Here is a 14658-nt window from a genome sequence, read left to right on the forward strand (position 1 = left end):
TCTTATAAGTCAAGCTAGGCGACTGGACCAAAACTAGAGCAGAAGGACGAGCATGCCAAATACGGAAGGGTAACCCCAAACATAAGTTACCCTACCTTGGAAGTCAACCTTTGAGGTGCAATAACTTAGCAACCGATGCTCGGAAAATATGCTTTACCACGTCAGGAAGGATCCTGACGATGCTCCGGTCCATTTGGGGTGGTTGAATGAACGGATTGCGGAGTTGAGGAAACACTGCAAAATAAACACGTTTTAGACTCCAAAAATAACCCCCGGAGCGTCGAACCGCCGGAACCCTCCTGTTTCAGCCCGGAGCACCTTTGAGGGGGAGTAGGAGTACGACCCAAGCTACTAAAAGCAAACCTCGCTTTACCAAAAAAAACATCAAATCTGTTCTAAAACAAATTGAATAAGCAATTGCTATCTGGTCGGCTGTTTCCGCTAGTTCTTAGGATCCCGACCAGCTCTTGGCAGAGATTGCGTGATTTGACTCGGGCGGAAGTTCGTCCGAGGGGTGGCAGCAACTCCTCTCGCCCCTCATAGAAAAAAGTCGCGGTGTCCCCGGACTAGGGGAAAAAACGAAGGGTCTAGGGAAAAAAAAAAGGGGGAACTTCGATAAAAGTACTCGGTTGCCCCCCAGTTTGAACTCGGGGAGGGATGGAATCTTTACTAGCGAGGAGACCCCTTAAAATTATTAAGTTTTTAGACTACAAATACGATCAAACAAATAAACTCCATCTTTCGATCGAACGAGCCCAATGAATCCATCGTTGCCCGTTTACCCTTTCTATGTCAGATCGAAGTCACGGTCGTGTATCATCCTAGCACCCCCGTTACAGTATAATTTTAAGCTCCTCGCTTAAAGAACCCCGACGAAAGGAAAAAATTTTTACCGGAACATCTGGGACCACTCTCAACGCTGAAATAACCAAGCAGTTAGCTTTTTTTTTTTTCAGCTCGGGCTGGCATGGGAGAGGCAAACACGTTACTATGGTCTCCATTGTATCCGTCAAAGGGTTATAGCGCCCACATTCGCTCAAAGGGATATAGCGCCCACATTCGCTCAAAAGGATATAGCGCCCAGCTTCGCTCGAAAGGAGACCACATCTAGGACCGCTCCTAGAAAATCCTGATAGCCCCATTGGTCAGAGGACCCCATTTCCCATCTGGGCCCCAGTCCCAACCACAGTCAATGTCCCTCCGTCCACGATGACGACAGGCAGAGTCCGGAAGAGGAGGATAACTGGCTTTCTTCTGGCGCCACCATGCCTCGTAATGCGCTTCGAGTGCCAGTTTCTGTCTCTCATTCCGCTCTTCTTGTGCCACTCTCTGCCGCATCCACTCCGCTCCCCTCCCATCTCGCTCAATCTCCTCCCGCATCCACCGCACCTGTTCCCGTTTCTCCCTTGCTGCTGCACGGACACGAGCCTGACCAACACTCCTGTCCCCTTGTTGGAAGAAGGGATAAGGACGATGGAAATCCTCCCGAGTCAGAAACGGAACCTGGTTGAAATGGCCGTCGAAGGTCGAGGTCTCCAAACCTCGAGGAACAGCTTGTCTGTGGAAACATTAGCGGGAGTAAGAGGAGGTTACAAGCCCCACTAAACCATGCCTACCTCACAGCACTCCGTGATCGGACAGGTTTCCGAGTAACTCTCCGAGCATATACAGAGTTACCACCATCCAACTTTAGGAGATCGGTAATAACCGGACATCTTGAGGATCTAAGCCTCGTCTCCCGGCGAGATCGACTAGCGTTAGATAAAAGCGCTTGTACGATAGACGAATTGACCGCGATGAACAAAGAGAGGAATAGAATAAAGAAAAGCATTGTTGCTGAGAAGAGGTAATAAATTTGGTTTTTGTGTGTGGGAAAAATCGAATTTTTGTGGAATGGATAGAGGGAATGGATTCTTACCCTCCCAAGTTCGACGGGTACCCCGCTTTTATAAGCGAACTCCTATCCAAGTTCCGAGGATCAACGTGGTTACCCGTAGCAGGAGTTCGGTCCGGCTCTAACCGAACCCGAGATTAACCGTCGGAAGAGACAAGGACACCGAATTGACCTGGTTTGAGGAAGGCGTGCGTGCGTTCGAAGTCCTGAAAGAGGCGTCCCAATCCGCCCCCGTATTAGCCCTCTTTGATGCTGAGCTAGCCACCAAGGTTGCGACCGATGCCCCCAACTCCGCCAAAATCTAACATATGGTCCCAATTCCACTGAGATGACAATAAGTGCCATCCAGGAGTCCTTTACTCCAAAAAGGGAATTCGCGAGCCGAACGGAATTATGAAGTTCACGACAAGGAGTTAGGTGCCATTGTGTCATGCTTCAATGAGCGAAGTCACCCAGGAGGAACCTCCAGCCGGAGGGAAACCTCGGTGGAAAAAACCAGAACCCACAACCAGCGGGTAATAGTGGAGGAGATGGAATAGTCCCCCCGGTTGGTGGCGCTTTCCAACACAGGAGAGAGAGAGAACTCAGATAGTTCAGATTCGGAGCATGAGGATGGAGAAAGGTGAGGATGGCGGAGATACCTCAGGAAGATGCTGGAGAAGCAGCAGAGAGAGAGAGCTCTGGCCTCCATAGCCCAGTTCATGAGACCTCCGGCCCCCCCTCACTCCCCTCCACTGCCTCCAGTGGCCGAGAACCAAAGACACCCCCTCTGGCCAAGTTCAATGGCAAAGCAAATAATGTGCGGACCTTCATCGGGCAATGTGAGAATGTCTTCTCCATTGAAAGCCAGTCTTTTACCTCCGAAGAGGTTAGGATCCGATATCTTCTGCCAACCAGATAGCTGGGATGTCTGTGGTGTGAGAGGAGAGATGGAAGCGCTGGGATTCCTTTGTGGATGCTCTCACAGAAGCCTTTGGCGAAGCCATCTCTAGGGATGATGCGGTAGCCTAATGGAATAACCTCACCCACGCAGCCAAGGGAGGAACAGACTCCTCCCAAATAGCATTATTCAGCTGATGTGGAAGACTGGCTATGAGGGTCAGTTAGTGAATGATAAGATCCTCAGTTCCCTCCTTCCGGACCTCGGCACGAGTTGTGCTCTCTTTACCCCGTTACACTCTGGGCTTCCTCCAGCCTGGGTTTGCCAAGGGTTTATCCCCGGAATCCGACAGAGCAAAAGGCACTGAAACCGAGATAAGCTCGAGGGGCGGCCTACCTCGCAGAGTTTGGCTTCAAAATTGTATACCGCCCTGGAAAACTAAAACGGCAGAGCAGACATCTTGTCGCGGCGTTGGGACCACGCCCTTAAAGAGGGGGGTAAGGCTCATCAAGACCCTGAAATTCGCTTGTTTAAGCCAGGATAACTTATAATGGGTTCTGTCCAATACCCGATCGTTATGATCAACTCAACATGGACAAGAGCAGCCCAAGTCTGCAAAACTCACACCGGTGCTCCCGGATGAAATCTAGGCTCGAGCAGCCTTGGATCCAGGGTACCTTTCCTTGAGAAAAGCCATTGAGAACACCTCCGGGAATCTGGTGAACCGAGACCTCACTTTAAAGGATGGAGACGTCTTCTATAAGGAAAAGTGGTACATTCCAAATCATCGAGAACTGGAGCTCAAGATCCTGAGCGCCCTACATAATTCGAAGACTGCTGGTCACTTTGAACAATTCAAAATGGCAGAACGCCTTCAGGCACTCTCCTTTGGCTAAAGATGGACAACAATGTGGAAGAATACGTTCGGAGTTGCGATACATGTCAACGCGTTAAGGCCTCAACACACAAGAAGTATGGGACGTTGCAATCTTTAGAGGTCCCCTCTATGCCTTGGAGCTCCATTTCAATGGACTTTATCGCAAGCCTGACTGAATCTGAGGGCTATACCCATATCTGGGTTATCGTTGACCGTTTTCACCAAAATGTCCCAATTCATTCCGCTCGAGACCAAAGCAACTATTCAAGAGCTTACTCAAACCTTCCTATGGGAGATATGCCGACTGCATGAATTTCCTGAGGAAATTATCTCCGATCGGGACTCTAGATTTGGAAGAGATCGTCCTCAAACTGACGGACAAACTGAGAGAGTCAACCAAACGCTAGAACAATATCTCAGAAACTATTGCTTCTATCAGCAGGACGATGGGGCAAGAATACTCCCATTTGCGAGTAAGCCTACAACACGGCCACCCAAAAGTCAACCAAAGTATTGCCGTTCTACGCGAACTATGGGTTTCAACCAGATTCCACTTGGCCCTCACCTAAACGGAAACTAGAAAACTTCGACGCGCCCAGCGCGGCGCAAGCACAGCGGAAGAAATGGTATGATCAGAAACATATGAGTGCACCAGAACTGAAGGTCAGGGATGAGGTGATGATGGACCGACACAACATCTTAACCAAGCGATCATCAAATTAATTAGATTACTAAAATCGGGTCCCTTTCAGGTTGTCGGGAAACTTGGTGTCACGTCCTACAGGCTGAATCTACCCTCTCAGTAGAACATTCATGATGTTTTCCATATATCTCTGCTGGAACCGTATTGGGAGTCAAAGGATCATCAACGAGCTATAGCGATTCCACCTCCGGATGAGGTTCAAGGCTGATCGTGGGGGAGAAGTTCGTGCAATATCGGATTACCGGGGAGAGCTATCGCTCAGAAGACTTCCGGGAACCTTACAAAATGTTGCAAGGAACGACAGACGAGACGCTCCGAGAGTTCCATCCGAAGTATCCCGGAAAATCACGGGGCTCATGGGTGAAACTTTAGAAATCCTCAAAATACGGCGTTTTTTCCCATCGGTCTGACAGTGTTCGGATGCCGTTGTTTCCCTGGGAAGCAATACAGGAAAGTGAAGGAAACCGATGCACCGGAGTGTTCTGGGACAAGCGTGGAGAAAACGGGTCTCCCTTTGTTGAGATACACGTTTTTCACTTGAGGTTTTCCTTTGTTAATGGAAATGGATGCGGAAAATAGAGTGTAACGGAGCCATTTCAACTGTCTGGTGTATGAGTACACACAGGGCCCGGTTACATGCTGAGAGTTATTGATAGAAGCCAGTTGCACAGTGACATGCAAGTACCGGCAGTGTGGTTAGCTACCAGCTGTCAGAGTAACTACATTCTGAGCGCTAGGAAGAGGATCTATTCATGGGAGCAATGACTGACGAGTCTATGCCTCGCCAATGATTAGAAGGCCGGCCAGAGTGAAGCTCTGAGTGCTCAGCGATCCTCTACATCCTCCGAGCATGATAAGTCCGCCCGTAGTGGCAGGGACTATGCCTGGGAAAGTCTACAATAAGTGAAGAGCTCTACAGCAATGATTAAGCTTACGCCTGAGCGGTAGCTCATTCATGCAGGTCCCCGTTGTGCGACAACCAAGACTGCAGGTGTTACAAAGGCTTTGACTAAGGGTGGTTGCCTTTGGAACGGGAAGCACCCGCTAACGCTTAGAGAGAAGCGGGGTAGCGGTGGTAGTGCTTCCCTTCCACTTGAAGGAATCACCAGAACTTAGTAAGGAAGTAGGAGCAGAGAATGGAATCCTTTGGAGTAGAAGTACTCAGGATCCTTCTCGCCCAACTATCCGATTTTTTGATTTTTCATCTTGCACGGCCACACCTTTTCTACCGGATCCTAGCGATACGTGGAAAGGCTGTCCCCGGTACATAAAGTCAGTATGGAATCGTTATTAGAGCTACATTTTCTTGTATGCGCATAATGTACCATACCAAAAACCCTAGGTTCGACTCGGGACGAGTCTACCGGAGAGGGGGGTAGTGTAACAGAGCCACAGTAGGGCTGTTACAAAAGTAACTGTTCTACCAGTCAAGCCATACGACCCTAGGGTAATCACCACTTGTTCTTCATCGATGGGTGAAGATAAGGGCAGATGACCCCTACCTCTATTGGTATGAAGGGTAGGGATCCTGGCGAGCAAGAAGTCTTATAAGTCAAGCTAGGCGACTGGACCAAAACTAGAGCAGAAGGACGAGCATGCCAAATACGGAAGGGTAACCCCAAACATAAGTTACCCTACCTTGGAAGTCAACCTTTGAGGTGCAATAACTTAGCAACCGATGCTCGGAAAATATGCTTTACCACGTCAGGAAGGATCCTGACGATGCTCCGGTCCATTTGGGGTGGTTGAATGAACGGATTGCGGAGTTGAGGAAACACTGCAAAATAAACACGTTTTAGACTCCAAAAATAACCCCCGGAGCGTCGAACCGCCGGAACCCTCCTGTTTCAGCCCGGAGCACCTTTGAGGGGGAGTAGGAGTACGACCCAAGCTACTAAAAGCAAACCTCGCTTTACAAAAAAAAACACCAAATCTGTTCTAAAACAAATTGAATAAGCAATTGCTATCTGGTCGGCTGTTTCCGCTAGTTCTTAGGATCCCGACCAGCTCTTGGCAGAGATTGCGTGATTTGACTCGGGCGGAAATTCGTCCGAGGGGTGGCAGCAACTCCTCTCGCCCCTCATAGAAAAAAGTCGCGGTGTCCCCGGACTAGGGGAAAAAACGAAGGGTCTAGGGAAAAAAAAAAGGGGGAACTTCGATTAAAGTACTCGGTTGCCCCCCAGTTTGAACTCGATGAGGGATGGAATCTTTACTAGCGAGGAGACCCCTTAAAATTATTAAGTTTTTAGACTACAAATACGATCAAACAAATAAACTCCATCTTTCGATCGAACGAGCCCAATGAATCCATCGTTGCCCGTTTACCCTTTCTATGTCAGATCGAAGTCACGGTCGTGTATCATCCTAGCACCCCCGTTACAATACCATCGCTACCCCGCTTTTTTCTAAGCGTCAGCGAGTGCTTCCGGTTCTGAAGGCAACCACCCTTAGTCAAAGCCTTTGTAACACCTGCAGCCTTGGTTGCCACACAACTGGGGCCTGCATGAATGAGCTGCCGCTCAGGTGTAAGCTTAATCAGTGCTGTAGAGCTGTAACGGGGGTCTATGGACGTAGGGACTATGGTGCCAAGGAATACAACCGAGGCGAGTACGTGACAATAGGTATTCAAGGCTATGGGCTATGGGGTGGCTCTACCTAGTATGACAACTAGTTGAACACTATGACGAGGCGTAGAACAAAAGTAGTATTCGTGGAGTAAATACAAAGGTTCCGTGAAGAGAAGAGGAAAGAAAGGAAAACATGAGAAGGCACGAGACAACACCCCTTTATATATCCAGCCTCTAGTCCGTTGATGACTCATACCTCGCGTAACGGAAACCAAAAGAACATAACAGAAACCCCATTACCAATCCTAACTCAACTACGCAATACCTTCCCTTCACGATTCAATCGATCATTCTAACCAACAGATAATATTGCCGTTACAGATTACGCCCCCCTCCAAGGCCTACCTCCTGGTAGGCTTAGGTTTTCGTGGATAACGTTCATGGAATCGTCGAACGATATCAGGCGAGTGTTCAAGGTCCGATAGCGGCTGCCACGAAGCATCGTCATATCCTATGTACCGTACCAGGTACTCAAACCGTCCCTTGCGTTTCCTAGAATCCAAAATGTCTTTGACTTCCCATTCTTCCTCCCCTTCGATCTCAACTGGGGGTGGTGGTGATAGTTGTTGTCCCGGTAATGGATTGCCTACTTCAGGTGACAATAATGAAACATGGAATACTGGATGGATCTTCATGGAATGGGGAAGTTCTAGTTCATAAGCATAGGGATTGACGATTCGTTTGATGCTATAGGGACCAATCCGTTTCCAATCAAACTTCTTGGAGGGTCGCTTTGTTAGAACGTGGCGGGTCGACAAGAAAACTTTATCTCCGATATGATAACGAGGGGCAGGAGAACGATTTAGGTTAGCCGACTCCTCTTGTATCCTTTGCGCCCGAAACATTTCGCTTTTTAGGAATTCCACTATGTCCTTCATTTCTTTTGCAATGCTGTTGGCCTGATCTTCCGCTATCGTTTTGCCATGTTCCAAGGGCCCAAAAGTCATCCTGGGATTTCTTCCCGAGTTGGCATAGAAAGGAGAGACTTTTGTTGTTTCCGAAGTATGATTATTCGTGGCGAACTCGGCCATTGCCAACAGCCGGACCCAGTCATCTTGTTGGTAAGAGACATAACTTCGGAGATACTGTTCCATTATGGCATTGATCATTTCAGTTTGTCAATCGGTTTGGGGGTGAAATGCGGTGGAGAATCGTGGAGATATTTTCAGGCGTTTGCAAAATGACTTCCAAAATTCCGCAACAAATTGCGTTCCTCTATCGGACACAACCGTATCAGGTAGTCCATGTAATTTCCAAACGTTATCGATATATAGCCTTGCTACTTCCTTCGCATCCACTTCTTTAGTTGTTGTTATTAGGTGTCGCATTTTGGTTAGTCTATCAACAACAACTAGGATTGCATTATATCCCTCACTCTCAGGGAGGTCAGTGACAAAGTCCATCGAAACATCCGTCCATGGTCCATCGGGTATTGGCATGGGACAAAGTACCCCATAAGGCGCATTACGTGGTGCCTTGCTACGGACACACATATTGCAATTCCTAACATATCGATCGACATCTTTTCGCATTTGTGGCCAATAATACTCCCGACTTAAGAGTTCCAAGGTTTTCGCTCTACCCGGATGGCCTGCCGATGGTTTGTCATGATGTTCTTTCAGGAGTCTCAGCCGGAGGTCATTGTCCTTTGGTACGTAGAGTGCGCCTCGATAAAGTAGCCGACCATTGTTGTCTTCAGTGCATTCGGCAAGTGAATTTTTATTTGAATGACGAACATCGCTTCGAAGCATATCGAGGATCTCATTTGGGAAACTATCAACTTGGTAAGCTTTTGAAAATAATTCTTCCACAGTGGACATTCCTTCAGCGGATTCATTTGATAAAGAACCCGCGAACAAACTTAGCTTTGCATCCAAATTTTTTCTCTTCAGAACCACTTGGCTCTGATGCATCAACCGTTCATCCCCTTAGGTAGGTTTTCTTGAAGGTAGTCCCAAAGTGCCTTCAACTCTGTTTGGGATAAAGCATATATTGGTCCCCATGGTGGTTGTTTGCCTTCTTCTAATACTATCTTCATATCATGGAACGGTCGATGTGGCGGAAGCGCTGAAGCATCATATTCTTCAAACATGTGGATATAGCGGTGGAACTCCTTCGGTATTAGTTGTTTAATATCGATAGTAGGTTTTTCGGTCGCTGAGACGGCAACGGTATGGGTTTCGGGTAGGGAAATTGATATACCATGAACCGTAATTGCAGTTCCACTAAGCGAGCAATGTTGACAGCAGCTTTGAGAGTCGAAGATAAGCAAATTTTCTTTTGGTCGAATCGTAACATCATGGCGTCGCATCCAAGGTAACCCCATCACAATCGGATAGTGTCCCAACTTTGTCACAAAACATGACGCAGTCTCTCGATGGCCATGAATGTCTAGCGAGACATCAACAATATGAGTAATCTTTCCTGACTTGATAGGTCTGCCGTCTATAACGTCTACATGTCGTGGTATTTTGAGTGGGGTCATGGTGAGATTGTTGTGGCGTGCAAAAGGTTCATCGATGAAAGCATATCCTGAGGCTCCGGTATCAATAAGGGCGTAGGTGGGTACGAAAGTATTTTTATTCTGTGAAATTGAACAAGTTACTACAAATTGATTCCCATCCATTTCCTCCTCTGATACCGAAAAACCAGAAATATGCATTTCAGAAAAATCCTTAAATGGTCCCTGGGCTAAGCCACTTAGTGCAGGGACAAATCTTTTGCCGACTCGTTATCACTTCCATCATTTTCCTCTACTCTCAATGCCGCTCCTCTCATCACCGGTCTTCTTGGTTGATTTCCAGTTACCCTTGCTTGGGGGCAATCTCTAACCATATGGCCAACTCCTCCGCAATAGAAACATCGGCCCTCAGCTAAGCGAGCATTTCTTTCGGTGGGGGTGGGGCGACGACGTCCTCCGGACAAATCCATCGGTACATCACCTCCCGGGCGAAACGAGTGATGGTTCTCCGGTGTAGGTACATTGACAGCTGGGGCGGCAGCACGAGGAGCAGGGGCAGGATTCGCTGGTGGGGGACGAGTGGTTGGGGCAGTAGTAGCGTTCAAAGGCTTTTTACTTCCTCGCTTAGCTTCTGCCGCTCGACGGCGATTGTCCAACCGTTGCAAGAGCATTGCACATGCATCTACCGTCACAGGAGTTTCATGGTGTATCATTGATTCATCGAGTTCCGCATTAATGCCTTCCATCAAAGCCTCAATCCTAGAGACTTCATCCATCCCTGACTCGGCAGCATACATCAGCAAACCTGTAGCCTTCGCCAGATGCCCGGGGCGCTCAGGGCGCTCAGGGCGCTCGGTAGGTAAACTACCTCTCCAGAGATACCGCCAGTGCTCCTGGCGAGGTCTGGCGCACATTATTCCGCCCCAGCGCACACTAGTCCGCACAACGGGCCCCGACACTAAATAATAGCGCCCGGTGTAACTAGGACGTCACTCTACCCGCCAGAGAACGCCAGTTGCACGGTTGGATATCCTGACTGCTCCTGGAGCACTCTTCACTGCTCCAGCGGGCTCTGGGGATAGAATGATTGCCCTGACTCCCCCTGACGTTGCCAGATGGGGTGCTTTGAAATCTGGCTCATGCCCGACGTACCGATTCCTACATGTCGGCGCCCCGTTCTCTCTAGGCATACACCTCTCCGCCGTTCCGGCCTCTGGTATTCACAATTCCCCCATGAGATTACAAAAACATCACTCGCACGACGATCTCTACTGTCTCCAGAGCACTCGCGACTGCACTTTGAGAATTGGTGTATTCAACACCGTGATCCTCCGCCTAATACTAAATACAATACACCATTTAACACCCTAACTAACCCTAATACAATATACGAATCAGAAGAAATCCCCCACTATCTCCCTTAGCACTCGTGATTGTTCTACACATCCTCCTCCCCCCCCCCCTTCGTAATCCCCCGCTACAGGTAATTCCGGCTCTTCTTCTTCCTCCTCCCCCTCCTCTTCGGTGTCAATGCCGCGAAGTCGGGCATTAATCACTTCGTCCTGGGCGCTGTCGAAATCAACCCGACCTCCTGGAGCACTCGTGGGTGTTCTCCAAGCATCTCGGAATGCGGCAAGATCCGCAGCCAGAGCTTCATCGTCCTCGCTAAAACCCTCCTCCGGTATAATCTCAATCGTTACCCCTTTTTTATCTCGTATCTATTAGGGTTAGCATTTAGAATACCACTCGCATTACCGGCATCTAGAAGTATCATACCTTTTCTCGAAGGTTATCTTTGATTACCTCCAAGGTTGCCTCCTGGTTCTGTTTACTTCTCCCTTTCCAAGTGTTGCTCATCCTGTTGAACGTTTCTACTCGTGTTTGGATGTCAGCTTGGCAATCCCGTATAGCCCTAGGAGCATCCGTCATTGCTCCCAAGGCACTCGCCATATCAATGAGGGCATCGGGCCATACTTACTCACAACACTCTCATTCTGCGACTGAAAATTATCAGGCTTCACGTAACTCCCTGTTGACCACGCCCGAATGCCGTGCCAGATCGCCGTCGATATCAGGCAAATAAGAGTAGGGGTTATCCGCTCTAGAAATTCGGGATCCCTAACCCCTCGCATTCTTACCCCATCGAAGTATTTAAAATACAATATATCGATAATTTCCGGAGCCAGGAAGCGCAGTCGGTAGGTCTAGAATCTGTTACCGGCTATCCCGAGTGCTCTCTGGGCATCCACTGGCATCATACCTCGTAATGCTGTTGGGGGCTCAAGAAACGATCATTCTTCAAAAGGTATTCCACTTGAGCCGCCCTCGCCTCAGGCCCCACAAAATTTCCAAGCCCGTATATCGTAGAGTCCGCCAGGCGCCCTTTCACCTCGTGCATCAAGTGGGAACGGACACGGGAGTGCAGACTTCTGACCTATCATTCTCAATTATGCTTCCAGAGCACTCGTAATCCTTTTGGGGGCACTCACCTGTTTAATAACGACCTCATCAAGGTCTACTCTACACCCCACTCGGCGACTAGCAGTTGCCCACATGCTCACTACCAGTACCGAAAGTCTTGCTGCAGGTGGAAAGGGCTCATGTAGAAGAGTATGCTCCCCGATTAACACGCTACACTCCTTCTCAATCCTCTGAGCCTGCACTGACAGCACATTTGCACTCCTAGAGTTAGGGACCACAGACCTCTGAATCAATTGGCTCGAAGGAATGTCGCCAGTGTTCTCAAAGACGTCGTGAGTGTCCTCCGGAATACCAACCTCGCTTCCCGGAATCAAAATACCCTCGCTTTCCGGCATCGGAGTACTCTCGTCCCCCCCCTAGATGAGGAAAGGTACTCGATTTCGTAGACTCTTCGCGATCTACCTTGACCGTGAAGTTGGCTTGAAGGAATCTGACGACTGCTCACAGAGTTCTCGCCAATTACCTCGCTAGGCGGTGAAGAACGATATGTCCGGTAAGTGGGGGACGACTCCCCGTATCGAGAGTGCATCGAGGAAAAATTGATATGGCGCGTAGAAGAGGTATACTCATGAGCATAAACAGGTGCAGAGGGCCTAGACTGTGAGGGTGTTGGGGGTGCTTCCTGGGATGCCGGGAGTGCTCTCTGGGATGCATTCTGGCTGGGTGCTGAAGTGGGTGCTGCTCTCCCTTGACCTTGTTTAGGTATTACTTTCGCGCCCGGTCGAGTTCCCCTCTGAATCGTTAGCCACTAATACTTACATGTTAAAAAGCATCAATGAGCGAGATAGAGTCGAACCTGTACCACGTCCACCGACACGTTGGAAGAAGCAATGACCTCCGCTACCGCGCCAGTTGGTTTCCTCCGAGCATTGCCCAGTGCTCTGGCAGTAGTCGGCTGAACTGTATGAGGTCTCTTTCCGACACTCTGAGACTTCTGGGTGTAAGATGGGGGGGGGGCTTGAGGTTCATCCTCCGGTTCATCCTCATCCTCCTCAGAGCTCTCGTGGTCATTCTCCGGAGCATCATCATAGTCTGAGTGGTTAGTATCAACTATTTCTTCCACCTCTGGCGCCTCAATTGCCTCTGGCGTCTCAATTGCCTCAGGCTCCTCCTGCGCTTCAAAATTATCAGTATGATCCTCGGGGAGATGAAATTCTACCCTCCTAGGACTGCTCCTCCCAGTGGGGGTTTCGGAGGAACGGAGAAGACCTTTCCGAGTTATTTGAGCGGCGGTGGTCGATTGACTACTCCGAGTGCGGGCTGGCAGTGGAGTCAATGTTCGGTAAGATATTTCAGACTCGTCAGTCAGTAAATCTTCATGTTCTTCAGGTCGTTTTGGGAGTTGTGGGCGCTTTGGGGCAAGAGGTGCTGAACCGGAGGAGCGCTTGGTGGGAGCCATTCTGATGACTGGCAGGAATATCCGCAGTGCTCTAGGAGCACTCGCGATATCTTCGATTAGAAATCAATTCTTGGCGAGAAAATTTGCGCCGCTAATCAAGAAAAATTTGCACCGTTAATCCTCTTACTGCAGGGATCATCCTATGTTACCACAATTTCTGCACTCAACCGCATCATTTATCATCACTCGTTTTACTGCACTTTCTGAAGCGGTACCGAGTGCTCTGAGAGCAATCTAGGAGTTTGATTCGACTTTGAAATAAAAGCAATGCAATTACTACCTGGAATAATCTAATCTAATCTAATCTAATCTAATCCTATCCGATATAACCCATCCATTGATATACTCTCGCAAGACAAAGGGAAATCCAAAACACCAAATCGTACCGCACCTCAATAGCTATCGCGAGTGCTCAGAGAGTAATCCTAACAACTATTAAAAGGTTAGTGACAATTCCGCAGGAAGGGAAGTTAGAGATTATACCAAAGGGAACTAATGATGCCCACCACCATCACCACCATCACCACCACCACCATCACCACCACCACCATCACCACCGCCTCCAGCTGGCCCACCACCACCATCACCACCGCCTCCAGCTGGCCCACCACCACCATCACCACCGCCTCTAGCTGGCCCACCACCACCACCACCACCGCCTCCAGCTGGTCCTCCACCACCACCGCCACCCGGAGGAGGAGGAGGTCCGCCCGGAGGCGGTGGAGGTCCTAGACCACCACCACCACCACCACCACCACCACCACCACCACCACCACCACCTCCACCACCACCACCTCCACCACCTCCACCACCACCTCCAGCACCAGCAGCCGCGAGTGCGTCAGCAGCTCTCTTGGCTGCTATCCCGGCAGGTGTCCAGATCGTCCCCTGTAAGAAGTTTGGGTCAGCAACCCCGACACCCAAAGGATACTTCCTAAGGTATTTGGGGTCTAAATCGTCGATAGCATCCTGCTGTCTATCGCGACGCCTAACAAGAGTCTGAATTAGCCTTTGATTACTGGCATCAGTTCTAGGCATATATACCCTCAGTCCTTTGGCATTTATCCGGTGCTTTCCCTCCTCGTAATCCGAATCCTCTGCAGGAATATCGATCATGCTATAATCATCTTCCTCAACGTGAGGGAAAGCCGGGTTCAACGGGGGGGGATTCCGCACCACCCAGGTTAGCACCTGCGCCTGCTCTGTGGAGGACCGCCAATATCCTCCGAGGCCTGGCATTGCTGTTCTTCAACCAACCTTCGAGCTCCTCTGAATCGGTAATTTGTACCTCCACCGGCCGAACGGGAGGAACAGCTGCCGGGGGGACATTCTCAAT

General features: G+C 49.4%; 2 protein-coding genes across 2 annotated transcripts; both read right to left on the reverse strand.

Moving 5' to 3' along the window:
- Positions 1–7322: 7322 nt before the first annotated feature.
- LAJ45_02149 (uncharacterized protein) lies at positions 7323–8075 on the reverse strand (the record flags this gene model as incomplete). Its single annotated transcript, XM_046111741.1, has 1 exon — positions 7323–8075. The coding sequence occupies one exon, from the start codon at positions 8073–8075 to the stop codon at positions 7323–7325; it is 753 nt and encodes a 250-aa protein (XP_045975685.1).
- Positions 8076–13814: 5739 nt separating this feature from the next.
- LAJ45_02150 (uncharacterized protein) lies at positions 13815–14347 on the reverse strand (the record flags this gene model as incomplete). The annotated part of the gene is made up of 2 exons (XM_046111742.1): positions 13815–14210; positions 14342–14347. 2 exons carry the CDS (start codon positions 14345–14347, stop codon positions 13815–13817), a joined length of 402 nt encoding a protein of 133 aa, XP_045975686.1.
- Positions 14348–14658: the final 311 nt, after the last annotated feature.

This window comes from Morchella importuna, assembly GCF_003444635.1.
Source record: "Morchella importuna strain M04M26 chromosome Unknown Morimp01GS003, whole genome shotgun sequence".
Taxonomy (NCBI): Eukaryota; Fungi; Ascomycota; class Pezizomycetes; order Pezizales; family Morchellaceae; genus Morchella; species Morchella importuna.